This window comes from Desarmillaria tabescens, assembly GCF_030435595.1.
Source record: "Desarmillaria tabescens strain CCBAS 213 chromosome Unknown EV420scaffold_37, whole genome shotgun sequence".
NCBI lineage: Eukaryota > Fungi > Basidiomycota > Agaricomycetes > Agaricales > Physalacriaceae > Desarmillaria > Desarmillaria tabescens.
Window position 1 is genome coordinate 208,568 of NW_026848336.1, and position 26,886 is coordinate 235,453.

Below are 26,886 nucleotides of genomic sequence, written 5' to 3' on the forward strand. Positions count from 1 at the left end.
CCCATCACGTTCAACGTAACTGGATACATTGTTACTGAATGGTGCTTTCTTACCATTATCTCTTTAGTAATCGCCCGTTGCTCATAAAATCTTTTCCTACACAGTGTAGACACAATAACTCCGTACGATGCCAGTATGCGCTGCAACAAATACTCGCGATCACCGTAACTGACAACACAAATACACAGGCTTTGATGGTGGTTCTGGACGAGGCATCTCGTACGAAACAGAACACGCTGCTGTATATGTAAGGATAACGAAAAACCCAAGGTAGTATGGTACCTGTTAAAATTTTATGATAGTGCGGGGTCTATGCGCTCAGCCCTTTCGGAGTCTGTAGGTCCTGGACAGCCAAATAACCCTGCATTCTTCTAGACACTCAACTCATGCCTTGCGAGAATAGTTCCAAGATCATCTTTGTCAGTGCTCCCTGCTTCTATAACGCTTGTCTCTGACATCCGTGTACACAGGTCACTGGAGGAACCGGTTTCATCGGCTTTCAGGTCCTGGTTCAGCTTTTGGATTTAGGGTATTCTGTTCGAGCGTAGGGCACCTTTTAAGTCGGTTTAAGAACCGAAGAGACTCACTAAAACCCCTAGCTCCGCTCGAGGAAAGAAAGTTGATCTCTTGAGCAACGCGTTATCCAACTACAAGAATTTGGAAGTCGTTGGCATTTCGGATATCTTCAATGATGATCTCAGCAATGTTCTCAAAGGTCTGTATCCTTCATTTCACGGAGATCCTGATTGACGTGTCATATACCTAGGTGTGTACGGGATCATACACATTGCTGCACCTTACCTGGTGCTGAATCAGAGAGGACTATCAGGGTAAGCAAGCTTTCAAGAGGCGACAATGTAGCGTTTATTTGTTCTCATTAGGACGCTACCGAGGGCTGCCTTCACATTTTGAACGCCGCGGTCAAGGCAGGTGTGGAACGAATTGTTGCCACAAGCTCTGCCGCGACTTTCCCTGCGGGAGGGCCTTATGGACCTGACGGTAAGATAAGCATCTACGTGATGTTGCCTCCTTGATCCTGAATATTGTAACCACATGTAGATTGGTTTCCAGTAACACGTGAAGATGCAAAGCACACGAACAACGGACTGATCTATCTGCTTGCCAAAAAGCTTGCCGACCAAGTATTTATGAAATTCGGTGAATCACATCCTGAGCTCAATATCTCACTCCGTTCGTTTCCGGTTTCCTCATCTATCAAGCTCATGACCTGACAAGTGATGCAGTCGGACCAGGCCTCACGTTTGGACCTTTCCCGCCAGGCTTTGAGCAATTGTTGCCCGAACCCAACTACAAATCCCTTTCGTCCAACGCTTACCTTTACGCGCTTCTTCGGCCCGACAACGTCCACTTTCCAGTTTATCTCCAAAATGGTGCCATTGATGTTCGTGATGTGGCCCGCGCGCATTTGCTCGCGCTTGAATCGCCACCGGCCCGCCGAAAGAGGTTTGCCATCGTCTCTCCTCACCAGTCCTCGTACAAGACTGCCCTTGAAATCCTTGCTCGGGAAAGACCAGCCTTGAAATACCGTCTTGCTGATCAGCGAAGGCTCCAGTATGGCCTTCGTATACGCTTAACGTGGACAGGGCGAAAATCGAAAAATCCATCGGGCTTAAGACAGATTCTTACATTCCCTGGGCACAGACAGTCCTCGAAACCGTGGACAGTCTTCTTGCGATTGAGAACCACTGGAAAGCGAAGGGATTCCATGTGGAAGTCCCGAGTAACCCCACCCTTCCCATTCACTGTATCAAAGTTGTAGCTGGTATAGCCTTCTACTGGTACATCCCTGGGTATATACATGTCAACCTAAAGTCTAAAAATAACAATCAAAAGCGACCTCTTCTACGATCCTCTCCATCTCGCGCTGCGAATCTTCCAATAAACCATCTATTGTATCCTGCTTAGCGGAAGGGGGTATCATCCACTCATGGTAAACTTTTCTAGTTCCTTTTGAATGCCACCACCGCCGTTCTGCTACTTCTGCTACTTCCTCTTCCTCCTCGCTCCCAGTGTTGCCTGCGCTCGAGCACTGTAATTGATCGAGATAGCATCCACAAGTCCAGCAAACTGGTTTCGAGGTCCCAAACGCTTGACAAACCACGTCCACGTGGTTTTCCTCCAAGTAATGAATCAGCTGCAGCTCCGAATGAAACTTGGTGTTGACTGGTGCACCTTGCTGCCATACATTGACCAGAAGTTCGGATTGGAGAAGTTCATTGCGTAACTGACTGTCAAGCTGTGAAAGTTCGGAGCAAAGAGTGTGGCTTCCTTCCGAACTCGAGCTATCATCGGTTGATTGCCGAGAGTGAACCGGTGATTCACGATCAAGGAGAATGCGGGGAATGTGGTCCGATGGCGAGTATGGCCAATGGTGCGTTTTGGACAAAGAGTGGGGGGTATTGGGTTCGCTTATAAGCTTCACATTTATGGCCCCTTGCGGCGAAACACCGAGGACTTGCCGAATAAAAGGAAGTCCGAGATAGGCAAATTGCATTGCCACCGCTCTTATAAGCGGCGATGCGAGATATTCGACGAAAAATTTTGTGTAGGAAAATGCCTGCGGGCTGTTCAGTACATGATAAGGTAGAAAGGTGACAACTCACGATCCTGAATCTTTAAAGATAACCGGAAGGAGTGATAGTTTACGAGGTCGCCAAAGAACGTGGAATTGACCAACAAGCTGCAGGCGGTGATTATAGAGGAGAGATAGGTATATCGTTCGTCCACGTCTATCTTGTCTTGCTCCGGTGATAGGTTCACCAACGTAAGAAAGGACTGTATAAGGTACTCGTTCGCACGGGCTGAGTCTCCGCCGTAATTCGTTGCCATATTCAAGAACCCCCGCGACTGTTCACCCTCTGGGCGATATACGAGCCATAGCGACACAAGGTTCGTGAAGTGATACGCTGTCTGGCCAGGTCCCTCCTCCGTCTGACCCACGAGGTCTATTTTACGTTGTATCCTCGCATGCGCAATATCCACCACCATGCGGAAAAACATACGGGATGCCACCTCCGGCGCAATGTCATCATCATGGAGTACTGTGCGCAAGGTGGAGAGAAAGAGCGTCACACAGTTCTTGACAGTGTCGGTGTTTGGAGTATTATGGTTATTGGCAACGTAGAGGGTGATGAGACCGGGATGCGCGGAAAAGGCAACTGATACAGCGTCTCCTGAGGCATTCCGAGCGAAGCAGGAGGCTATCCAGTTGAGGATGTCGATTATATGGTCATCAGGATGGTAGTGGTGGATATGAGGATAGGCGAACGCTTGCAGCTGCTCTATTATTCGAAGGCGAAAGAGGAGGTCAATTTGGGCTGCATCTGCTGGCGGTGGGTCATTAGACAAAGGAACGTAGGGCTGTGTACATTTCATCGCAGAATGGTGGTGGTGGTAGCGGTCGGCATGAGGCAGCGTAAAAGGGGCAAGGCAAAGAATAGGAGAGTTATGTAACTGAGTCAACTCCGCCTCCGCATGGCTGTCGATGGATGGATTCAATACTACCATTCCATTAACACTGTGTCTTCGTGGTAACGATGGCATCGCAATCTCCTGCGCCAATGTGGAAACCAATACTTCTAACATGTTGTTCGAATGACTACAAAGAAACCCCAATATTCATTGAACAGGTAAATATATCCGAAGTACAGCCATAAGAAATCGAAAGACTAACTTGATTATTCGGATCCGTACCATCAGGAATCCACCATTACGACAACTTTCCCCTTAGCTCTCGATGTCATGATACGCTCATAAGCCAACAGGACATCCTTAAATTCGTACACGGAGTCTATGACAGGCTTGAGCTTGCCATCTTCGAGGAGCTGCCTTATCGCTTCTAAGGCTGATGCGTCATGCGCCAGTCTAACAATTCTACGAAGGAAAAGTGAGCAATAGGTGTCGTCAAAGAAGACAGGCTTACCTGTATGCATGCGGAACGCCACCCAGCCACGAAGGCCAGAGCATCGCGAAGGCCGTTTTCAAAACCAGATTAAAGGGATGAAGTCCTTGGATTGAGCCAGTTGAAACAAAAGTTCCACCCGGCGCAAGGTAGGCAGGACTGTACGTGAACAAGGATGGGGTCCTTCACTGCCACCGCGTCGAAGATGATATGGAATTTTGGGGATGGTGGGTTCTGAGTGAGATATTCGTGCAAAGGTTGCTTCGTGTAGTCGATGAATTCATCGGCACCAAGGCTCTTGACAAACTCTTCATTCTGGCCCGACGCACTAGCAACGACGCGAGCTGCACCTTTGGCTTTGGCGATTTGGATGGCAAAGGCTCCCACGGAGGAGCTTCCACCATTGATGAAAATGGTTTGACCAGGCTCGAATCCTGCGCAACAGTGACCGAAGAGAGCTTGCCACGCTGTCTCTGCAGCTGACGTGACTCCGGCAGCTTCAATAGGCGTGATATTTTGAGGTCGTCGAATCAGATAGGTACTTTCATCCATTCCAGTTTGATTCCAGTATCATTGGGGCCCCTCATCCTCCCACACCCCTTTACCAGATTTAGCAGCGCCTCTCCCTTGGCATGGACTGAACAACAATGAAAGAGACATTCAAAAATTGCGTTTAAGAGCACTAGAGCAAGAAACTATGAAAGGGATAATATTTCCTGGGTTTAAATGAAGATGAGAGAGACACAGAGGTCATTGGAGGCAAGCTGCAGGGCAAAATCAGCAAAAATTTTCCATGTCCCAATCATAAGGAAGGAGGTGAGAACGTGACACGTCGAATGGTTAGCGTGACACGAAGCCGAGACTGGGGTCCAGCTTGAAGCTCCGCGGTAATCTGACTTTGAACGTCGTCTTTCTCGGCCCCCCTCCTCTTATAATCGCTATCACATACCACAGACGTATAGTCGGAATGCCCAATTACGACCCTTTGCAATTCGTCTTCCCACGTGGTCCTGCCCCGCTGCCCACCAGCACTCCCGAGAACTTTACCACGAAACAGCATACGGCCTACGCCGGTGCTCAAGCTATCGAATCCCTTTCCCAATGGTCTGTTGTGTCGGCAGGATCTATGAAACCACAGGTGGCGGGGAGACTTCTGGGTTATATGCTGCTTGAGGCGCCAACAGTGGAAGGAAGAGATAACGTTACTTTCGAAATTGCGTCGTGCGGTGGAGATGAGGCACGACTGAAACAACTGGCTCAGCTCTATGCAGCAGTATACATCCGGACCTGTGAGTTATTTTTTCTGAACTCGAAGATAGTTGTGTTCAAAATACAACCTTTCAGTCAAGGTGAATGACGGGAAGACCCCTAATCATATAGACGAGCCACTGCCTGATTCATATGGGGGTGAAAAAGAGGACGTCCCTCTCAGAACCCGCTGGGAAACAAGGCGAAATGTTAGTTGCCACAAATCTGTCTATATTTTCAGCATTAAGATCTGTTATAGGCCTCGAAACGTGACCGGCATCAATGCGTATTATCTCGCAGTTACGACCTTCAATACATGTGCGATCTCTTTCGTATGGAACCTGGACATCCTCTGTTCAGTAGCTCGGTCACATGTGACCCTGTCGAAGAGGCCCGCATCATATCCATTGAACGAAAGGCCAACATCGCTGACAGTCAACACCAAGTCAAGGTATTCATTTACTTTCGCTTCCACTTCGCACGACTGAAGATCATTTTAGCTTAAAAACCCAACGAGGGCAGCTGCGATTCTATCCCGATTTGGAAAGACAGATATCTTTAAGGAGCTCGACATTGACGACTTGAACCATATGAGTAACATCATGACTCTAAATAGTTCGATCCATCGTTTCTTTGATGCGCTTCATATGTGTCTCGTGGCCGTAGAGGTATTGACCATGTTTGTGGAGCTCTTTTCGTGTCATTAATACTTGGTTTTAGGGACAGCCTAATACGTATCGGATTGAGGCCTTCCTCCCAAGCGTGCTGAATACCATACCTGAAAATCCCGTCACATTTACAACCTCCGATGAAGAAAATCTTCCTCTTCCCAGCCCAGCCCTTCTTGCCCTTCACCGAGCATGTACCCGAGTTGCACATTTCTCAGGTGCTGGCAGCTACATTGATGATTTGCTGGAAATGGATGATCCGGTGGTGGAATGTGACGGTAGCAATTGGGAGAGGCCAGGAGAAGCCCTTGACCTGAAGTTGTTGGGTGTAGCTACCAGACGAACGTATTGTCCTCCAATTCGCTATGCCGAGGTAAGTATGACTGAACTTCCACGCGACTTGGTGCTCGTGAACCAGTTCGTTGTGTGGCTTCCTTTTCGGGAGGTCACATCACGGTAACGGGTGGCGAATTCGGAACGAGACGACAAATCAGGACATCATCTCCGCAGTAGCATGAGTCAAAATTACGACCCTGCCGAATTTCTTTTCCCGCCCGGTCCTGCTCCGCTACCAAGTCATAAATTTTGTAATGCAAAACAACACTCGGCCTACACTACAACTCGCGAAGTCGAATCACAGCCTCCGTCACTTCCCCCACAGCCCATGCCGCCTCAGGTAGTCGGGAGGATCTTGGGCTATACGTTGATTGAGGCGGTAACCTTAGGAGGCGGGGATGCAATCGCTCCAGACATCAACGCTTGTGGCAACGATATAGTCAAACTGACTATTCTAGCAGAGCAATGGAAGGACTTGTTCCTCTGCACTTGTGAGTACATTCTTTCTTAATCTGAACATAACTATATTCACGAGATCGTTCCAGTCAAAACAAGCAGCGCCAAGGCGACCAATCTATCTTTACCATTACAGGAGGAGCGGGAGCAAAACGCTATCAAACTAGAGGAAGGCCGAAGGCAAAAAGATACGAAAGACCAGGTTCGTCATGATGCCCATTGTTGTTTCATCGTTGAGCTTGGTTATAGGCATTACAACGTGACAAAAACAAATGCATTATAACGAAGGCCTATGATATGAAATACCTGAGTGATCTATACTACAACGAACCCACACATCCGCTATTACATAGTCGTCCCGATGTAGCACCTACCAACGCTATACATATCGTGCCAGTCAAACTCAACACAAAGCTGGATAAGAACCGGAACAAGGTATCGTATTCTCACATTTACTTTCCAGCATCACATAGCTGAAGATAATTGTATAGCTTGACCACTCCGCAGCGGTGTATGCCTTCCTGGCACGGCTTGGGGGAGAAGACGTCTTAGACATCCTCAATGGCAACGACATTAACCGTTTAGATAATATCATAACGTTGTGTCGCTACTTGCACGAGCCCTTTGATAAATTGCAAATGTATCTCACTGCCATTAAGGTATGGGTTTATAACTGTGTTTGTAGTGTCTTTCATGCCATTAATTCCTTGGATTTAAGGCCGCGATCATACATATGCTGTGGAGACTCTCTTCGACAAAATGTTATCCCACATTCCTGAGAATCCAGTCACTTTCACGACGGATGACCCAGAAAATTTTCCCCTCCCTTCACCTTTTTTGCTCGCCCTTCACCGAGCATGTGCACGAGTTGCCCATTTTTCGGGTGCCTTTTATCAGGACGATGATTGATTTGAGAGTGGAACAAGGGACTTAGCAGACGGTGGCTGGGAGCTGCAAGGAGTGTCTAGGCCGAAGTAATTGAAAGTTGCTGAACATGATTCCCATGCTTGTTATTCTTCTTTGATACAGGAGATACCAGTAGCAAATATTAGAAATCTTCAGTGACTCTTGTCATCATGCCTGGTCACGAACGAAGACAGAAAATCACCGTTATCCGAGAACCCGAATAGTCTATAGGATCCACAAGAAATCAAATGTGAATAATTAATGCCTATGCATTTCCGTTTGATACGCAGGTAGTAATGTAAGTATGAAAGAGATTGCCGTGTTCCGTACAAGATGGAAGGAACGTGTATCGATGAATGAGAGCATATGGAAAAACAAACAGTAGAATGCAATCTATACAAGTGAAAAAGGGCAGCATAAAATCCAAACACAAACCACCCGAGGTACAACAAAGGAAGGGATGATGCGTTCAGATATGAGAAGATAGATAGCTGATAGTATACTGTATAAACAGACCGACCCAATCGACGACTAGCGATACTTTTGGTGATCACACCGCAAAGGTGGGAGACGGATAGAAGCAGGTGGGGGCACAATTCGAGCATACGACATGCCAGCATTGGGGGTGGGTGAGAACGCCGGAGCTCTCATGCTGAGAGGGCGTTGCAGGCCAGCGATAGACGCGAGGCGTCACAGATGGAGCGTCAACGAAGGTAGAAAAAAGGTAGCATTGGGCGGTGTCAGGGGGGAGGATCTAGAGTGACGGGGCTGGGCGAACGGGGAATAGTGATGGGCGCTATAACGACACGACGTCTCGGCGGGGTGGGCGGGCTCGATTGCTGGCCTTCGTCGAATTGTGAAGCGATGACAGCGGCAAGAAGGGCAGCAAATTGCATTCTCCATCTCGTGCTGCGAATCTTCCAATAAACCATCTATTGTATCCTGCTTAGCGGAAGGGGGTATCATCCACTCATGGTAAACTTTTCTAGTTCCTTTTGAATGCCACCACCGCCGTTCTGCCGTTTCTCCTACTTCCTCTTCCTCCTCACTCCCAGTGGTGCCTGCACTAGAGCACTGTAATTGATCGAGGTAGCATCCACAAGTCCAGCAAACTGGCTTCGAGGTCCCAAACGCTTGACAAGCAACATCCACGTGGTTTTCCTCCAAGTAATGAATCAACTGCAGCTCCGAGTGAAACTTGGTGTTGACTGGTGCACCTTGCTGCCATACATTGACCAGAAGTTCGGATTGGAGAAGTTCATTGCGTAACTGACTGTCAAGCTGTGAAAGTTCGGAGCGAAGAGTGTGGCTTCCTTCCGAACTCGAGCTATCATCGGTTGATTGCCGTGAGTGAACCGGTGACTCACTATCAAGGAGAATGTGGGGAATGTGGTCCGATGGGGAGTATGGCCAATGGTGCGTTTTGGACAAAGAATGGGGGGTATTGGGTTCGCTTATAAGCTTCACATTTATGGCTCCTTGCGGCGAAACACCGAGGACTTGCCGAATAAAAGGAAGTCCGAGATAGGCAAATTGCATTGCACCGCTCTTATAAACGGCGATGCGAGATATTCGATGAAAAATTTTGGGTAGGAATATGCCTGCGAGCTGTTCAGTACATGAGAAGGTAGAAAGGTGACAACTCACGATCCTGAATCTTTAAAGATAACCGGAAGGAATGATAGTTTACGAGGTCGTCAAAGAACGTGGAACTGACCAACAAGCTGCATGCGGTGATTATAGAAGAGAGATAGGTATATCGTTCGTCCACGTCTATCTTGTCTTGCTCCGGCGACAGGTTCACCAACGTAAGAAAGGACTGTATAAGGTACTCGTTCGCACGGGCTGAGTCTCCGCCGTAATTCGTTGCCATATTCAAGAATCCCCGCGACTGTTCACCCTCTGGGCGATATACGAGCCATAGGGACACAAGGTTCGTGAAATGATACGCCGTTTGACCAGGTCCCTCCTCCGTCTGACCCACGAGGTCTATTTTACGTTGTATCCTCGCATGCGCAATATCCACCACCATGCGGAAAAACATACGGGATGCCACCTCCGGCGCAATGTCATCATCATGGAGTACTGTGCGCAAGGTGGAGAGAAAGAGCGTCACACAGTTCTTGACAGTGTCGGTGTTTGGAGTATTATGGTTATTGGCAACGTAGAGGGTGATGAGACCGGGATGCGCGGAAAAGGCAACTGATACAGCGTCTCCTGAGGCATTCCGAGCGAAGCAGGAGGCTATCCAGTTGAGGATGTCGATTATATGGTCATCAGGATGGTAGTGGTGGATATGAGGATAGGCGAACGCTTGCAGCTGCTCTATTATTCGAAGGCGAAAGAGGAGGTCAATTTGGGCTGCATCTGCTGGCGTTGGGTCATTAGACAAAGGAGCGTAGGGCTGTGTACATTTCATCGCAGAATAGTGGTGGTGGTAGCGGTCGGCATGAGGCAGCGTAAAAGGGGCAAGGCAAAGAATAGGAGAGTTATGTAACTGAGTCAACTCCGCCTCCGCATGGCTGTCGATGGATGGATTCAATACTACCATTCCATTTAACACTGTGTCTTCGTGGTAACGATGGCATCGCATCTCCTGCGCCAATGTGGAAACCAATACTTCTAACATGTTGTTCGAATGACTACAAAGAAACCCCAATATTCATTGAACAGGTAAATATATCCGAAGTACAGCCATAAGAAATCGAAAGACTAACTTGATTATTCGGATCCGTACCATCAGGAATCCACCATTACGACAACTTTCCCCTTAGCTCTCGATGTCATGATACGCTCATAAGCCAACAGGACATCCTTAAATCCGTACACGGAGTCTACGACAGGCTTGAGCTTGCCTTCGAGGAGGAGTTGCCTTATCGCTTCTAACGCAGACGCGTCATGTGCCAGACTAACGATCCTACGAAGGAAAAGTGAGCGATAGGCGTCGTCAAAGAAGACAGGCTTACCTGTATGCACGCGGAACGCCACCCAGCCACGAAGGCCAGAGCATCGCGAAGGCCGTTTTCAAAACCAGATTAAAGGGATGAAGTCCTTGGATTGAGCCAGTTGAAACAAAAGTTCCACCCGGCGCAAGGTAGGCAGGACTGTACGTGAACAAGGATGGGTCCTTCACTGCCACCGCGTCGAAGATGATATGGAATTTTGGGGATGGTGGGTTCTGAGTGAGATATTCGTGCAAAGGTTGCTTCGTGTAGTCGATGAATTCATCGGCACCAAGGCTCTTGACAAACTCTTCATTCTGGCCCGACGCACTAGCAACGACGCGAGCTGCACCTTTGGCTTTGGCGATTTGGATGGCAAAGGCTCCCACGGAGGAGCTTCCACCATTGATGAAAATGGTTTGACCGGCCTCGAATCCTGCGCAACCGAAGAGAGCTTGCCACGCTGTCTCTGCAGCTAACGTGACTCCAGCAGCTTCAATAGGCGTGATATTTTGAGGCCGTCGAATCAGATAGCCTGCTGGTACCCGGGCGTACTGCTGGAGAGCACCTTCTCTGATCTTAAGCGACATCACTAAGTAAAATTCAGAATCAGAAATATACACTGAGAATAGTAGTGAAGACTCACTAGTGTGTATTACGCCGAATACACTGTCGCCTTTCGTGAACTGAGAATCATTGGGGTCCTCGATGATCCCAGCAAGGTCGTACTCAGCCGGAATAGGTCTCCTTGCTATGAAATTTGGCAAGGCACGCATAATTTTGTACCCACTATGCGCATATAGTCAACTCTAAAATCAGTTTTGCTCGCGCTAGGGTTAAAAAACACGTACACGGGATTCAGCGCGGCAGCCTCGACCTTGACAAGAACCTCGCCCTTCGCCAGTTTCGACGGCACCGGCCAATCGACCTTGAATGACAGGGCATCCTTGGGCTCTCCCCGTCTCTCGATAATCCACGCTTGTTGAGTCTGAGGTGCCATTCAGCGGTAAGAAACCGAACGATCGAGCTAGAATCGCGGCCCTTATAAAGTGATCGCGTGTGGTGTGGCACATGGAGCTGACGACGTCGAAGAAGTTTAACCCAGATGGGCCGAGATAAGCATTTTTACACTTGGGACCGTCGATAATGGCGACATTGGACAGCACAATGACAAGACGATGGATGGCGGTAGAATGGAGAGTCGTTCGGACTGTTCCGAGCGGGTCCCTAACCATCAACAGTCGGTCATTTCTTGATGACCACCACCATGAACGACGACGACGGAACTCACACTTGCTAGCGTACCCTTATCTCTGGCACCGAATGGGAACGAAGATATCGGCCAGACCCCCAAGCCAAGGAAGCTGTTGGTAATTGACATTGTCAAACGTTCGGCAAGCCTTTTAGGCTGAGGCTAATAATGCACAGGAACGTCCTGGAGACAATACGGCGAACATCGTCGCTTCTTATCCATTCTCTGCGTCGAGACTAGCTCTCGGTCCATCGATTTCTTGGCAGCGACCAGCGACATTGAACATTGAATAACGACGACGAGGGATGAAAGCACAAACACTCTTCCTGAGGGGGCTTCCTGCGTTGCTACTCTCGGTGATGCCGCGGACGACATTTGAATTTCTATTTGCCGCAATGATGGTTCCTGCGACATAATACTGGTTTCGTTATCTCAATTCCCCGGGCAGGACCTGGCGGAAGGCCAGAATAATTGTAGTGCTTTCCAATAGCTCCTCAGACGCAGCGGGCTTGAATTATCCAGAGGAAATGTTCTCACAGACGCACTTGTTCTCGACGCAGGCAGGCTCGTTTCTTCGAAAGGGGAGGTCTTCGTGAAGGGACAAGCCGCAGCGTTGATTTCAGCGTACGTTTCAATTCCATTGTAGTGAACATGCTATGTAGCTCATTATTTGCAGTGAGTACAAGTTCGTGCAAGTCCTTCTCAATATTATCGCTGAATAACCTGTACCTGCCGAATTCATACGACGTTGCCGGAGGATCCCAATGATTTCGGTGGTATTTCTGGCTCCATCTTTTTAAGTGCGCTTGTAGCGCTTGTTGGTGATACGTTCCTCAAGCGTACCACCAGTATTATCTTTTAAACTCATCAAGGTTAGGTGGCTTGCAAGAATACGCTCAGCATGTCCTCGCCGAATGCCTGATCAACCGACTGGGTAACATCAGCCAGCAGCCCCACACAAGCTATTGGACTCACCGTCAATCCACTGAAAATGGCGCGAAAAGCACTTTACAGGATTCTATAACGCATGATGATTACGTGAAGTAACGGTCGAAACAATACAGTATCTGCCACTTCAATAGAACCCCGTTTTTTCGCTGGCTATAGACGAGTAAACCGGTCCCTACTACATGAGCAAGTACGATCGACGCTTGCTCACTGTAGGGGCCCGTCACAGGCCTACGGGTTGATCTCTTTTGACGCCGCAGAGGTATACACTATCTATCTCATAGCAGCGAGAGCCAAAATAGAATCAAATCTAGGCATCCACAAATGCTAAAGTAATTTTGACCCGGATTTTGATCCCGTGCAAAATAAGTCGCCACCGTGCTGTGTCTTCTGAACTATCTGCTAGGGTCTAGGATCGCGGCCTTTCATAACGAACTTGTTCGCAGTCTGCATACCGAGGTTCCTGATGCAAGTGAAACAAGCCGCTCCTTGTGGTGCAGCCTTTATGAGCTCGAGAAGACGTCCATCATCATATTGTATCTTGCATCATGCATCAGCCCGGAGTTGAATTCGAGCTGCTTGCCTCGAGGCGAACACCTTTTCGTTTAGCACTGCCTGGACTGCATACGCTTTTGAGCCTGGGAAACAAGAAACAGCACGCATCGTTAACCCCTCTCCGATTTCAAGTACTCACTACAACGACATTAGCAACGTCCAAGACCTAATACTAATCGCTTTTGGGCGGCGTGATGTCTTACGACTACGACTATGAACCTTGGCGTTGGGGTGTAAGTTAGTTGGCAAATAAACAGAAGGGAAATTGATAACATATTTCCAGGAGGTCTTTCTTCCCGAAGTCTCCGCCTTCACCAAGACGAGCCAAGTAGAACCATCGATCATCGTTCCAAATCAACAGGCGCACACTAGTAGAAAGAATATGGCACTGATATCACCCCACGCTGATATTCCCTGCGCTGCCCTCGGCGTTCGGGGCCTCTTGGATCGACTCAACACCACACACGGAACGTCACACACCCTGGACACTCCATCTCTCTCTTCTCTTCTTGAAGACTGCATTGCAAACAACTACGACTTTGGCACGGCATATGGCCGCCTCCGCCCGATATTGTGCACCCACAACTGGAGCACTATACAAGATGTACTTTGCAGATGGGAAGAGGAGGATAGGGAGATGCGACAAAAAGCGCTCGATGGTAACCGCATCGTCAATCTACCACCTCGACGTGTCTGGGATCTGTGCAGCAATCGGGTAGTCCCATGGTGGTGCACAGGAATCTCAGCTGATGACGGGTGGCACTGCCGGCTTTAGCCGATATCACATAAGTGGATGGATGCGAAGGATCGCGCCAATGTGTGGACACCCATCAATGGATATAAATGGCCTGTTCCCATCCCAAAAGATGCCAACCTCAACCGTATCCGCATTGAGATGCTCGCTCTTGGAGTGGAGTATACTTGGTTAGATGTTCTCTGTTTGAGACAGGTGGGTGGATCAGAGGAGGACATGCGCTTGGAAGAGTGGAAGGTGGATGTGCCCACCATAGGAGCAGTGTATCGTGGGGCCGATGTGGTGTATTATTTTAATGGGCTGGGTCGTCCTTTGAATTTGAAGGAGGACTGGGAGAGTGATCGGTCTTGGTTTAGACGTGCATGGATACTACAGGAATTTTGTCAAGAGAGGACGATCGCTGGGGACACGCCGGATGGACCACTGCATGCTGAGTGTAAGGACAGGAAGTATGAGACTGAGCTACTGACCAGGTTTTGCAAGCAGCTGGAGTCTACGCATGGTAATGAAGTGATAGAGGACATGCGGAATCAGGTGTCTACCAATCTGGTGGACAAATTTGCGGGTCTGATATTTGTCATGGGGTCCAAGATGATACCGGCATACTATGAGAGCGAGTCTCTCGAGGACGCATGGACAGCACTCGTCAATTCGATGAATGCGGAACGTCGGGGCCCGTTGTACCTCTCCAGAACATGGAGACCATCGTGGGACCAGGTTATGACAGAAGCTCTGCCCGCGAATGCTTACCTGCCGCCTAATCGACAGTTAAATTACGAATTTTCCTGGCATGACCTCGCACCTACCACGGCACTGGCGCGCCAGGCTCCTATAACTTCGCCTCATCCTAATTCAAATCCACCTCGTCAGCCTAGTCCTCCACATGCACCACGTCAGGTCCCCCCTCCCCAGCAACTTGGGATATTTCAGTTATCAGAGAACCTCAATGCACCCCGAGCTCATGCAGCATTTGCTTCATCTCCTCCTACTCTCAACCAACTCGGCAAAATGACTCCAGCGAGGATATCAGCATTACCGATAGACGCTCTCAAAGCGGTACTTCTCAGCAATCACATCAACGTTGGGATGAGCTTTGAGAAGAGCGATCTCGTCTCGAAAGTGATTGCCCTCGTTGAGAATGAGTTAGCTGATGGACAGGAGGAACAGGAAAGGATTAGGCAGAAGGGAATGATGGAAGAGAGGACAAGGCCAGCTGAAGCTCAGCGGAACTCAGAGGCCGATGGTATGACACCAGTTTCTTCTTCACCGCCGACTGCGCCTCCGAAGGCGTCATCGATTTTAGCCGAACAGAGTGTCCTGTGTGTCGTATGCCAAGACGAGGAAGCGAATATTAAAATTGGTTGCGGGCACGTGTCTTCCATCGGGTCTCGTTGTATATTTCTAATGGTTCTTACAGACACTTTGTATGCAGAAGATGTTCTGAGCAGACTATGTCTACCACTCGTGAATGTTCCTTATGTGACACGAAAGCGATATTGGTGGATGTTTCGGCGCAGAAGTGCATAAGCCCGATAGCGAGTATGTCCCTTCAAATATACACAAGTATCAAGGATACTTAGTTTTTCCGCAGAATTGAATGTTATGGATCTTACCACCAACGTGACGCGGATTGGAGAATTACCTGAGTTTCACGGAGGATATGGCGATATCTGGAAAGCACGGCTAGTAACATCATCGGACAAAAAGGTTATATTGGTGCTTTTACATGACCCAAACGCTCATCTAGACCCAGATTATCGTGGCCGTAAAAACTAACTATAGCAACGCGCAAACTGCCAAAGTACGTCTATTCTATATCGTGTTATTTGTTGAGGAAAACCTGAACCCGCAATGGATCGTCTTGATACGGAACAAACTCTTGAGTATTGATTGTGAGTTCGGTTATTATTCAAGGCGACCCATTACAGGTCTAGGAAAAACTGACAGCAAAAATTTCAGCGCTTGTATCGAGAGATCCGAATCTGGCAAAAATTAGATCACCCGAATGTGCTCCCACTCTTTGGAATATGCCACAATTTTGCCTCCCGTCCCTCCGACAAGCATGTGGATCCCATGGTGGCCACCGGAATCGTTTGCCCGTGGATGATAAATGGTACCCTTATGGACTACTTGAATCTCTGTCAGACAAAAGCAGAGTCTATAGAGAAAGTTCGCCTCCGACTCGTAAGACCCCTTTGTTCCTCCAGCCTTGTATAAGCCCTGAATTCTTACATAGCTCGTCGAAGTCTGCTTTGGCTTAACTTACCGTAAGTTGTATAAAGGATACTACTTGATTGGGGACCCTCAACCTACTCTTGCTTGCAGTCCATTCAAAAAATATAGTTCACGACGATCTGCATGGGGTATGCACCTCGCTACACGTTGTCGTGCTTGCTTTATCTAATAAGATATTCTACCACTTAGGGGAATGTCCTCATCGACGATGATGGACATGCACGCCTGGCTGATTTTGGTTTATCAACTGTTGTTGCTGAGTTTCGCGGAACATCTACAAGACGTGCTGGTGCGCCTTCACATCCTTACGGTGCTTTACGATGGGCTGCTCCAGAACTTGTATTCCCGGAGGAAGAAGCGGAACCGCAGCTTCTTCCGTCTGCCGACATCTACTCTGCCGGGGGTTTAATACTGCAGGCGAGTACCAGTGGCAAAGGCGCTCTTCCTTTCTGACTCGAAGTCCGATTAGGCATATACAGGCAAAGTGCCGTATTCATACTATCCTGAACGCAGCATTGTTGGCGTTATTTTTAGACGCGAGAAACCAAAACGTCCTGCTAGCGACGAGGCGCAAATTTCGGATAGGCTATGGTCGTTGATAAACGAGTGCTGGCGGGATATCCCTTCTGAGCGCCCGACGGCGGCGGCACTTGCATCTCGACTCCAAGAATTGCAAGTTTTGGATCATTCTGACATTTTGGTATGAGCCTTGTACAAAGCGGTGAATACGACTGAATTAGACTCCTCTGATGGATGCGGAGGAACGATACCTCGATAATAATTAAGTTGGTGTCAAGTAGAACGATTATGTAAACAACGTATCCTCTCCTTGTTTCTTGCCACTGCGGTGAATATCAACGATTAGCAACCCTCACTCGCCTCATCGCCGTATCAAAAGGATTTTCAAATCCAACTTCGGAACCGCAGGAACATCGAGTCAGAGATATGGACGTGGGAGATATTGCCAGCCTCGATCAGTGAATCTGATGCTACCCCGGCCTGTCTTTGCTTCTCTGCCTTTTACAATCACCGCCGTATTGTGATACAGAACAGAATCATGACAGAAACTGCCCTCAAGTTAACCGGCTTCAAAGTGTTGGTCTTTGATGTTTACGGGACCCTTGCGGTTCGTATTCTACTTGGAATTCATTGGCGAGTGTCCATCGGTCTCATGTTGTTCGCAGGATTGGGAGAGCGGCATTTATGACGCGATGCAGCCTCTGTTATCTCGCTATCCTTCTGCAAAGTGGTCTCGTGCAGACGCGCTGAAGGAATTCGAGTCGGCAGAAAAGGACATCCAGGTTGCGCAGCCGGACCTTCTGTACACAGATGTCCTGGCAAGGGCTCACGAGGTCTTGGAAAAGCGCCTAGATAATCTCTACGGCAAGCCTACCATTCCAGACATTCCGGACGCCCATGTTGCATTTGGCAACTCCATCAAGGACTGGTCCATTTTCCCCGACAGTTCCCGGGCACTCCATGACCTCGCCAAACACTACAAACTTGTCGTCTTATCGAATGTCGACCGTACCTCATTCGCCCATACACACGCTAAACTTTCTACCGGCGATCCGTCCGCGGTCTCATCGCCCTTATACGCCTGCCCCGAGCCTAAACCACATGGCTATTGGTTCCCTCAGAAAACCACAGGGTCTCAATCCCCCTTTTCTCTCATTCTGACGGCACAAGACGTCCACAGTTATAAACCTGCGCTTCCCGGATTCCTCACGGCCCTTGACGTCATCCAGAAAGATCTTCTGGATGTTCCCACCCGGCAAGATACGAAGGAAAAGGTACTGTGGGTGGCACAGAGCTTGTTCCATGACGTCGAACCTGCTAGCAGTCTGGGAATACGAAGCGCGTGGATCAACCGGCAGGGAGCTTCCATGGGAGCTGATGAAGGAAATCAAAAGTGGACCTGGAAATTTAAAACCCTGGGAGAGATGGCAGAGGTGGTGGGAAGAGAAGCGGGAGAAACTTGATTGTGGGTTGGCTTGATCTTCCCTAGATTTTTTCTGCCAACACTAATTCTTAAAACAGATATTCCATTTCACCGCGACAGCCGGTACCTTTGATCTACCGATTTACCGTCGTTTCCAATGTTTTTGTCTGAAGTACTCAGCTCGCGTGTGTGACATGGTGAAAATAAGAGCTTCAGTGATGTATGAGAAATTCGGTGCTTTTCATCTTTTGTTTCTACTCCTACTATGATGAAGAACATTAGCGTCTATTTACTCGCTCTCGCGTCAGTCGGCCTATAGCGTGAAGAATACGCCGTGAAGGGTCGGGCGTGATGCGCCAGATGATTGAGCGGCCGTGAATGTGGTCGTCTCGGTCAAAGGGGGTTACGTTCGGCCTTGATCTGCGGTGTTATACTGACATATTCCAGAGTTGGGTTAGCCAGTAGGATTTTAATCCGTAACATTCCGGAAAGCTGGTGGGCTCACCACGAAGGTGCGGCTTCAACGAATGTTTGCCAAGCCACGGAGTCGGGCGGCGAAGTATAGCTTCCCTGAAATTCCCCAGGAGCTTTTAATATGGTAAAAATCCAACAGTATATCGTGGCTACGGGTCATGCTTTCGTCTCAATTCATTATGTTCTCGACAAAGATGCCGTTGCTAACCGCCACTTGATAGGATCACGAGATTTGAGCCCCGGTCTTTACACTACAGCGTCTATAGGACAGCTTTGCTGTATACATAACACCTCGTCGGTCTACTGTTTGCTATCTGACTCACGTTCGATGATTCTGGCGTTCGCCGGATGCGGCTTGGGAAAAGGGAGCCGACGGAATGGTTCTTTAGTATTTGACTCAGCCTGCCCGTCCCTTCATAAAGAAACTGCGTATAGCGTGGTTCTTTTCGCAGTCTTCCCCGACGATCCATCATGGCCGACCCGGTTGTCTACGACGATGACGATGACGATGAGGACGAGCCATTCGACGCTGAATATTTTGAAGACATGGCTTTCCGGATACGGAGCCTTTCTAATGCCATCTGGATTACTGAAGATCATATACCTAAAATGGATCCACCGCCGGAGAAGAGGAGCATCTTTCGTGCGTATAGCTGTCTCGCCACACTCCTCACCAGGGACTCTCGACAACATGAGCCTGTGGTTGTGACGGGAAACCATTTTCTGGGCAGAACAGGGAACGGTCCTTCCGTGGAGATGGACTCTGTTGCCCCGATACCCCAGTTCCTAACTGCTCTCGTCGTGGTTGACGAACGCTCTCAGTGGTCACAATCGTCTCCGTCGTATGATGCCATGGACGTTGAGCCACAGTTGTCGCAAATTCTACACCGTGTTATTATACAGCCAGGCGAATCAGGTCTAGAACAGCTTTCGGAAACTACAGAGTACGTCTTTTTCTCCCTCGCTTTCTTCCCGCCGATTTACATACGCCTGACGTAGGTTGACACCCGACATAACGCGCTATGCGGAAGACCTTATGGAAATCATCTTCACTCTTTCCAAGTCAAAAGATCCAGAGCAGTTCCTGAGGGCTTGTCGTTATATCTTTCGACAATGCTGGCCCGACATATTCGCTCGTGTTTTTGCCTCCGAATCTGTGATTCCATTCAACCACTACATCTACAGCAGCTTTGTGGATTTCCTTCGCGCGTGGGAGCCACAACCTGACGACGAGATGTACATCCTTGGGGAGACTGACGGCTGGGAGGCCGTCTTGAGGACGAGTCTTCTCGCAAAACTATTGCAATCAAAGGACATTGGGAGGGACGAGAATGTTTTCGAAGGGCGGGATGAATATGCCCTAACGCTAGAAACAGCAGGAGAGTGGTTCTCCATTTTGTGCGATATCCTCGAGGCCATCATCGACAGCGCCCTGAGGTTCGATGCCGACCGCACCGCCGGCTCTGAACTGGACACCCTGATCGAGAACACGCATGTTCTTACAGAACTTCTTGACTGCGGAGGAATTCAAAGAATATTAAAAGCACCGTCGCTTGCTTCGCATCTGATATCCTGCAAGGGTCAGATGGATAATGAGAGATTCGAACCTGACACCGACCCTGCACATAAGACCATCGGTAAGTAAGGCTTATTTTCTTCTGTTTTGAGGTGCCTCTTTTGAAGGAGCGCTTTAGATGACGAGAGGAGGGACGGGGAACTACCAGGGGAGCACCTTCTACGTTATCTGCAGACGCTGCTCGCTTGGTTTGAATCGCTGGATACCCTCGCTTCTACTGTGGCGGAGCGCGCTGAGGAAGAAGGCCTCCCAACACTCCGTATCGTGTATTCTTACCAGCCAACACCTGATGCGACACCAGCGAAACCTCTGCAGATGTACTCTCCCACGAAGACCATTGAATTTCTCTTGGAACAAGAGGACTATGATCCTCGGACAATGGAGGCGAAACCCCGAGCGTGGAGCGATGAACAGCTACAAGACATACATGAAGCTGTTGAAAAGCTGTTTCCGCGTCCCGGTGCTAAGCGCCAGAATTTTATTGGAAGTGTGCATTCGGAGGCGCTGCTTATGGACTACCTCGCCGAAACTATGTGGCTGTATCTTGACCAGGATAACATGTATGGTTTCAAGGTCAGGCTATACTAATGTTCCTTTCTATGAGTCCTTGTTGAAATTCTCCCAGGAGTCGAATAAGTTTGTCGCCCTTCCGTTGCATCATCAAACATGCTACTGCTGCAGCTTTCTGTACAGCGTTTTGTTCTGTAAATCAGTACACCCTTGGAATGTTCGGAATCGAAGGTTTCCTGGACGTTTGATTCCTTGGACTCCGCCACGGCTCTGGCATAACACTGACGCGTTGAATGCGTTGGATAGTCATTTGTTGGAGATGATTGAGACCGCTCTAAATTCGGCCGTTAGATCGAAGACGCCTACTATGGAGATGTTTGGGCTTGGGGAAGTACTTAATCAGTCGTTGGGCGGTATCCTGAGAGAAACATGACATTATATACACCAAATTTTTTTGTTGAGTGCACACATGTAGTATAGCATCATCACCTTGTATCATACATTCACCGACTGATATTCTTGTTGTTTCAATAAAGTCATGTACGTGTTCTTGAAGTGATTAATTGTCGTATTGTATACTTTACCCATTAAGGAAGAGCACTGACATAATCTTCAAATACGCAATACCTCAAAAGAGTGCGGCAGACCGATGACGAATAGCTAATCAACTTTTTATTTGATATACACACGACGGGCTTGTTATGAAGGTAAAAAGAATTCAGGATTGAATATCATGCGGTTCTTCTTGAGCATTCTGTCGCATGGATCTAGGTATTAAGATTTAGGCGCGACCAGGCAGCATTTAATAAGGAGCAGCGGCAGCTTGGCACTTCGGAGACAGTATATCAGCCTAGATATCAGGTGTAATGAAGGGGGAGAACTAACCGCTTTCAATTGCTCGAGATACCATGTGCATGATGGGAGATCAGCCTTATCCAGACACTTGGTAAAATCTTTTCAAGGGCCAATCAGATTCATCCCATCACAGAGATGACGCACGTACCTTTCGCTTGCGCTTCACAGCTCAATCCGCCTGCTTGTTGTTGCTGGACAGGAGCCGGAGCCTGCGCGGGGGCTTCGGCAGCAGCAGCGCTTCCTCCTCCGCCGAAAAGCATGTTAGAGAGACCATGACCAATAGTCGAACCAACGGCTACTGAGCCAGCCGTCGCCGCCATTTGGGCCATCAATCCTGGCTCCTTGGAGGGTGCTGCTGCCGCCGTCGGTGCATGAGGTACATTTGCAGGTGGTGCTGGTGCCCTAGCAGGGGAGGGAGAAGCAAAAGCAGATGCAGGGGCTGCCGCGATATGGGCACTTCTGGTCTGAGCTGGGGCTGGTGTAGCTCGGGCGGGGCCGGAAGCGCGGGGACGTGATTGACGCTAGAGAAAATGCACATTCTGAGAACGGTGAAGGAGGGGAAAGGGAAACTAAAAACTTACAGGCATGATGAATGAGAAACGAGATGGTGGTTAGAAACAAAGCTTTGACGATGCTGTCCACTAGAAACTTCTAAGATGCCGTCCGGTTGTCCGGCTCTGCCGAAGCGACTGCTGAGTAAGCAGCGTGGCGTAAAGTTGGCGTAAAGCGCAGCACTCAATTTTGGACAACATTCAAAAACAACGAAGCGTCCTTTTTTTTGCTCGGGATATGTTGAAAAGAACTGATTATATGCGCCCTGATTGATCTTTTTTTGTTTGATTTTTTTGAAGAATAAGTACTTACGGAAAAGGAAGTGACAAATGCCGAGACCCGGCAACGCCCTTACTTCCTTCCTTCACTTACGATGAACTTACAGCGAATAGGACACAGTTCCTGCCTCTCCTACCGAGCATGGACGCGTATTTCTCCAGTATCCTTGCCACATACCCAATACCGGACAATTATCCGCACCTCTGTTGCAAAAAAGCGCAAGGCCTCCATAAAACAAGCCCAGAAGGACTATGAAGCAAAAGCCAAAGAACAGCAGAACAACCAGGAAGCTGCCATCAACGAACTCGAGAAGCTGCGCGTTTTCTCTGCCATGAATCCCCAGTTTGATCCGTGGGCGCTCGACGCCCCAACTCTCGGTAGGCATCTTCATTTCTGCGGCTTCCCTTCCTGGCTCACGTCGGTTCGCACAAGCAAAGATGTCATGATACCATACCGCTTTGCACCATGGCGGCCAGAATACAGGACGAGCCCACTAGACGCGGCAAGACAATGGTTTAGTAATGTGGAGAACAAGGTCAAAAACGCGATTTGGTGAGTGCCTTATATCCTCAATTTCGATGCAAATTGATCAAGGTCAAGCATGTGGCAACTAGCTGCCTACGACAGCTTCCCAGGCAAGGATCTTACCGCAAAGAACTTTTTTGAAAAATACATCTCCTGGCCGCTGAAATCCCTCAAATGCACTTCGATTGCTCCAGACGAATGGGTCAGCCCCCTTCGTCAGATTGCATTGCAAACGTACAAGGATCTCAATGTCGCAATTGCCAAGTGCGTCGTCTCGTTTGGGGGCCTGAAACAATGCGCTCACTTTCTACAGGCGGGACGTCAAGCGAGTCAAGCAACTTTCGAATGTCAAATATCGCGACGACATTATGTCGCGCATGAACAAAGCCGACCCCAAACTCACGTACATCTGGCGTTTCCACAAGGAACTGGCTCCTACCAAGATCATATCCATACGCTGTACAGAAGGCCACTTGGGAGCAACACCGCCCACTTTTGGGAACCGACTGGTCGTACAAGCTCTTTTGAGGTTCGAGACCGAGCAGGTCAGAGACATCTTCTCTTTAAGTTCGCACCCGCTCATCTTTCCAGAGTCTTGAAATATATAATCAAAAAGGTCTGGCGGTACACGCACCAGCAGATGGAGCGGCGGCCTCCCCGATCGGCGGTACAGTGGTGCCTGCGAAACCGCGACGTGTAGTAGAGTATCTCACAATTGAGAAGAAAATGTACTACGACACCCCTTGGTACTTCAGAGACCAACTATGGCCTGCACCAGGTGGGAAGGTAGCTATAGCGTAGCATCTCGAAAACAATTTATGGTATCATTCACTCTCCTTAGAAGACCACTCTATTTGTGTTCTCATGTATAAGAGGGTAAGTGAAATCAATGAAATGATATAGCAGATGCCAGTAAGTTATTCGTGCGGGCGCACACGACGCCTCTTGCCTGACAGACTGATAAAAGCATCCGGAAGAGGGTCGTCTGTGACATAAGAAATTTTCTGCGCGAACTCCTCCACTGTAAAACTAGGATGACTTCAGGATCCCAAGTCAGCTCGGTCACCAACACAGCAGGAAAGGAGTTACCAATTGGCGAGGTGATGTCCTAACATAGACGCCTCACAGATCTCACTGCAGTCTGAACAGCGGAAGCGATTAAAACCTTCATTGTATATATCTTGCCATCCTTTGCCTTTCATGCCTTCGATATATTCGGCTTCACTCTTGTCTTTGCCTTCAAGTAATGCAAACTGCGGCGTTGTACTGTGGTTTGACGCGTGTACGAGCTATGAAATAGTTTGAGAATCGTATGTATATATAAGATGATACACATACCCCCTGTTGCCATCGCAGTACCAATCGTCCGAAATCATGGCGACCCAGGCATTCGAGTAAAGGGTGCAGAGTATTCATATGCACATAAGTGACTACTTTGGGGTCAAGATCGCATGCAATAACGATCGCCCGGGCAACGTCAGAGGCTCCCTTATAGAACCTGAATAGTTTTTGAGATTGAAGCCATGGTAATTCATCGCTGTTTTGAGGACAAGAGAAACGTCGTCTCGACAGCTGTCCGCACTGATGTACTAAGACCTTGGGGTACATTAGAGGCTGTTTGCAGGCGAGACACTGGAACACCGTCGTCGCCAGGTAGAGATCTTCTTCATCAGCCTCTGTGTCAGTGGCCTGACGCAGCATTTCCAGACACTCAACCTTTTTTGCCGCGCGCCATTCATCGACGATTTCTGCCAGTCGATTAAGCACAGGGGAGAAAGTGTCTTCAGTGAGCGCCTGATCCAGAGGAGTAGCATCCAAAATTCGCTTGCAGTCCTCCATCGCTGCAAGGGATACGTAGTCAGGAGCAAACGACGTTGATGAGGATATGAGATGGCATTTAAGGGCGTTTGACAGTATGTTTCGAACTCCGTTGAATCGACCGGATAGCAAGCGTTTATCTTTGTGACTTTGAAGGATACCGACAAGGACAGCTTCCATTCTTGCCCATGCTGCGTTTATCAATACGTCCAGTCAGTAAAGTGATATTTATATGCGGCCACGAACCTTTCTCCGTCAACTTCTCCGACTTCTTGACTAATTTATGGTCTGCAATGTGATGTGATGGTATTATGGCGAGCTCTTCACCCCAGCCAAGGGTGACGAGCCTTCGATTCACCCTAAACAAAGACCATCAGTCGAGTCGAAGTACTCATTCAGGATCCATATTACTCAGCAAGACGATCCACCACTAAATTGTCCTTCGCCTTTAATTCTTGCTTGTTCCACCAGATTCCTGCTTCCGCCATCAACTAAAATAACACAATATTGGCTTCAGAACGGTAGACTGCCGGAGACGCGTACCCGTCGATATGAATTGAACTCTGCACACTTTCCCCTCATCCAAACAGAGATAGCAGGCTGATCCCCGTTCAAGGCATCGTATTCTTGACCGAGACGCTCCATTGTGGGCAGAAAGTATGTACGGTGTTTTTCACCTTTGTACCAAGTAAATCTTGGAGACATTCACAGCTCGCACGCCAAAGAACGCACCTTTTCTCAGTACTAGTCTAGGTTCGATAAAATAAACGGAGTACTGGGCCTTTATGAATTCGATAAGCCCAGATGTTTTGCTGTTCGCCGATAGCTCAGATTCGGAGACATGGCTACGTAAGTTAAATGTGGTCAGTAGGTATATCAGTACGAACATGATTAAACTTACAGTCGAAGTATGCATTTTCTGCAAGCTCTCGTTGTTGTCATTGTCATCACGCCCGAGTTTTCGTCCGAAGCACAGTACTACAAAAAATCGTCAATTACGAAGATTTTCATCACAAGACACTCACATTGCAACCCTTTTCGAACATGAAGTCTATAATTGCGGGCTCGCTCGTCAACGGACCCATGTCCGGCAACGGCGTCACATAGGAGCGTGCCCTCTTCCAGAGAGAAAGCACAGAACGACTCATCAGGAAGCCACTAAAATGTTTTGTGGTTCTAGCCAGTCGCAAGAGGTCCACAGGGTCCAAATAAGAAAATATCTGCCGACGATACTTATGTGAGAACGCACGCCTCAACTAGGGGACGTGAAGAAGGGCACCTCGAGATAGATTTCGAATGGCACATCGGCAAGTTGAGATTTGAAAAACTTAGCTCGACGACCTCGTCTTGTTTTGGATATAGCTACAGACTCTTCTACTGCAGTGGGACTCATGAGCTTTCGCGTCTTCCTAGGGCGGGCCTGAGGGGCTGACGTCGACGCGTTTGCATCATCTCTAGCAGTCGGTTTCTCTTTGATACGCGCAGATCAGCGCATGTCGGATGAATATGCAGAGCTATTGTTCATAAGTAGTGTGTAGATGGTGGTGGTAAGAGTTCAAGTTGTTCCCGTTACTAATGAGGTCTCAGTCAGTGTTACTCTGACTGTCACGGTACCGAGATGGTGACCACGTGAGCGCAATACTAGTCACTCCCTCCTCGAATTAGTTACCGAGTTCGCCATCCACATATGCCGAGAATTCATCCAAAATGTAGGTTCCTTTCAACAAAAGAGGTTCTCGTTCTGGCAGTAATCAATCCAGAGCTGTGAAGCTGGGATCTTAAAGGAAACCATGTCCTGTCATGGGCGATCTGGCGAAGCAGCGACCGCAGTGGCTCTCCGCGCCAGAGGTCAGAACTTTGCGTCATAGAAAGACAAGGATTCCATGCAGTCGATATCTAAGTAGCGGTCAAATCAACACTTTCCTAGAAAATATTTTCAGAAAAAAAAACCAGCCTCAGCGCCAGTGTTTCGCCGGCAACAAGTAGACTGAAGTGTCATGAGCCAACACACATCACAACAACGAAAACAAAGAAAGAGTAACAGATAGTATTGCTTTCGAATATGTACAACAATAATGACGATGATGTCGAGACAGAATGTACCCAGAACTGATTAACCAAAGAAAGTGCACG

General features: G+C 48.6%; 14 protein-coding genes across 14 annotated transcripts; 7 read left to right on the top strand and 7 right to left on the bottom strand.

Moving 5' to 3' along the window:
• Positions 1–386: 386 nt before the first annotated feature.
• On the top strand, positions 387–1,903 carry EV420DRAFT_1646768 (uncharacterized protein; the record flags this gene model as incomplete). Its single annotated transcript, XM_060477955.1, has 9 exons — positions 387–419; positions 471–544; positions 600–719; positions 767–830; positions 882–999; positions 1,060–1,191; positions 1,245–1,572; positions 1,605–1,799; positions 1,855–1,903. 9 exons carry the CDS (start codon positions 387–389, stop codon positions 1,901–1,903), a joined length of 1,113 nt encoding a protein of 370 aa, XP_060327063.1.
• A 686-nt stretch (positions 1,904–2,589) lies between these two features.
• On the bottom strand, positions 2,590–3,396 carry EV420DRAFT_1274921 (uncharacterized protein; the record flags this gene model as incomplete). The annotated part of the gene is made up of 1 exon (XM_060467874.1): positions 2,590–3,396. The coding sequence occupies one exon, from the start codon at positions 3,394–3,396 to the stop codon at positions 2,590–2,592; it is 807 nt and encodes a 268-aa protein (XP_060327064.1).
• A 320-nt stretch (positions 3,397–3,716) lies between these two features.
• On the bottom strand, positions 3,717–4,035 carry EV420DRAFT_1766874 (uncharacterized protein; the record flags this gene model as incomplete). The annotated part of the gene is made up of 2 exons (XM_060480898.1): positions 3,944–4,035; positions 3,717–3,894 (listed from the first exon to the last, which is right to left on the bottom strand). The coding sequence occupies exons 1-2, from the start codon at positions 3,985–3,987 to the stop codon at positions 3,717–3,719; spliced, it is 222 nt and encodes a 73-aa protein (XP_060327065.1). The 5' UTR covers positions 3,988–4,035.
• EV420DRAFT_764194 (uncharacterized protein) lies at positions 3,846–4,682 on the bottom strand. Its single transcript, XM_060483389.1, has one exon. The coding sequence runs from the start codon at positions 4,472–4,474 to the stop codon at positions 4,013–4,015; it is 462 nt and encodes a 153-aa protein (XP_060327066.1). The 5' UTR covers positions 4,475–4,682; the 3' UTR covers positions 3,846–4,012.
• On the top strand, positions 4,683–6,574 carry EV420DRAFT_764327 (uncharacterized protein). The gene is made up of 5 exons (XM_060483390.1): positions 4,683–5,211; positions 5,267–5,379; positions 5,430–5,621; positions 5,671–5,838; positions 5,891–6,574. The coding sequence occupies exons 1-5, from the start codon at positions 4,890–4,892 to the stop codon at positions 6,296–6,298; spliced, it is 1,203 nt and encodes a 400-aa protein (XP_060327067.1). The 5' UTR covers positions 4,683–4,889; the 3' UTR covers positions 6,299–6,574.
• A 556-nt stretch (positions 6,575–7,130) lies between these two features.
• Positions 7,131–7,539, top strand: EV420DRAFT_1275047 (uncharacterized protein; the record flags this gene model as incomplete). Its single annotated transcript, XM_060467881.1, has 2 exons — positions 7,131–7,305; positions 7,349–7,539. Coding segments are annotated over 2 exons (366 nt in total), but the record flags the coding sequence as incomplete, so codon positions are not given.
• An 894-nt stretch (positions 7,540–8,433) lies between these two features.
• EV420DRAFT_764481 (uncharacterized protein) lies at positions 8,434–10,272 on the bottom strand. The gene is made up of 4 exons (XM_060483391.1): positions 10,254–10,272; positions 9,184–10,192; positions 8,904–9,137; positions 8,434–8,845 (listed from the first exon to the last, which is right to left on the bottom strand). The coding sequence occupies exons 2-4, from the start codon at positions 10,163–10,165 to the stop codon at positions 8,712–8,714; spliced, it is 1,350 nt and encodes a 449-aa protein (XP_060327069.1). The 5' UTR covers positions 10,166–10,192; positions 10,254–10,272; the 3' UTR covers positions 8,434–8,711.
• A 3-nt stretch (positions 10,273–10,275) lies between these two features.
• On the bottom strand, positions 10,276–11,802 carry EV420DRAFT_1706858 (uncharacterized protein; the record flags this gene model as incomplete). The annotated part of the gene is made up of 4 exons (XM_060479554.1): positions 11,330–11,802; positions 11,125–11,267; positions 10,503–11,070; positions 10,276–10,453 (listed from the first exon to the last, which is right to left on the bottom strand). Exons 1-4 carry the CDS (start codon positions 11,476–11,478, stop codon positions 10,276–10,278), a joined length of 1,038 nt encoding a protein of 345 aa, XP_060327070.1. The 5' UTR covers positions 11,479–11,802.
• A 1,625-nt stretch (positions 11,803–13,427) lies between these two features.
• EV420DRAFT_1646775 (uncharacterized protein) lies at positions 13,428–16,675 on the top strand (the record flags this gene model as incomplete). The annotated part of the gene is made up of 10 exons (XM_060477956.1): positions 13,428–13,466; positions 13,517–13,948; positions 14,009–15,358; positions 15,436–15,526; positions 15,579–15,694; positions 15,741–15,788; positions 15,947–16,171; positions 16,224–16,254; positions 16,313–16,350; positions 16,412–16,675. 10 exons carry the CDS (start codon positions 13,428–13,430, stop codon positions 16,673–16,675), a joined length of 2,634 nt encoding a protein of 877 aa, XP_060327071.1.
• Positions 16,676–16,828: 153 nt separating this feature from the next.
• Positions 16,829–18,467, top strand: EV420DRAFT_764117 (haloacid dehalogenase). The gene is made up of 2 exons (XM_060483388.1): positions 16,829–18,206; positions 18,263–18,467. Exon 1 carries the CDS (start codon positions 17,329–17,331, stop codon positions 18,202–18,204), a length of 876 nt encoding a protein of 291 aa, XP_060327072.1. The 5' UTR covers positions 16,829–17,328; the 3' UTR covers positions 18,205–18,206; positions 18,263–18,467.
• A 642-nt stretch (positions 18,468–19,109) lies between these two features.
• On the top strand, positions 19,110–21,157 carry EV420DRAFT_1646777 (uncharacterized protein; the record flags this gene model as incomplete). Its single annotated transcript, XM_060477957.1, has 4 exons — positions 19,110–19,582; positions 19,638–20,275; positions 20,333–20,787; positions 20,840–21,157. 4 exons carry the CDS (start codon positions 19,110–19,112, stop codon positions 21,155–21,157), a joined length of 1,884 nt encoding a protein of 627 aa, XP_060327073.1.
• Positions 21,158–21,341: 184 nt separating this feature from the next.
• On the bottom strand, positions 21,342–22,111 carry EV420DRAFT_764057 (uncharacterized protein). Its single transcript, XM_060483387.1, has 3 exons — positions 21,728–22,111; positions 21,610–21,677; positions 21,342–21,553 (listed from the first exon to the last, which is right to left on the bottom strand). Exons 1-3 carry the CDS (start codon positions 21,906–21,908, stop codon positions 21,527–21,529), a joined length of 276 nt encoding a protein of 91 aa, XP_060327074.1. The 5' UTR covers positions 21,909–22,111; the 3' UTR covers positions 21,342–21,526.
• A 360-nt stretch (positions 22,112–22,471) lies between these two features.
• EV420DRAFT_1564011 (uncharacterized protein) lies at positions 22,472–23,782 on the top strand. Its single transcript, XM_060473960.1, has 5 exons — positions 22,472–22,787; positions 22,848–22,962; positions 23,011–23,199; positions 23,249–23,480; positions 23,527–23,782. Exons 1-5 carry the CDS (start codon positions 22,505–22,507, stop codon positions 23,734–23,736), a joined length of 1,029 nt encoding a protein of 342 aa, XP_060327075.1. The 5' UTR covers positions 22,472–22,504; the 3' UTR covers positions 23,737–23,782.
• Positions 23,783–26,329, bottom strand: EV420DRAFT_1564013 (uncharacterized protein). Its single transcript, XM_060473961.1, has 11 exons — positions 26,187–26,329; positions 26,033–26,130; positions 25,779–25,973; positions 25,655–25,731; positions 25,486–25,598; positions 25,297–25,430; positions 25,165–25,244; positions 25,000–25,112; positions 24,274–24,944; positions 24,025–24,224; positions 23,783–23,973 (listed from the first exon to the last, which is right to left on the bottom strand). Exons 1-11 carry the CDS (start codon positions 26,203–26,205, stop codon positions 23,853–23,855), a joined length of 1,821 nt encoding a protein of 606 aa, XP_060327076.1. The 5' UTR covers positions 26,206–26,329; the 3' UTR covers positions 23,783–23,852.
• Between the last annotated feature and the right edge of the window lie 557 nt (positions 26,330–26,886).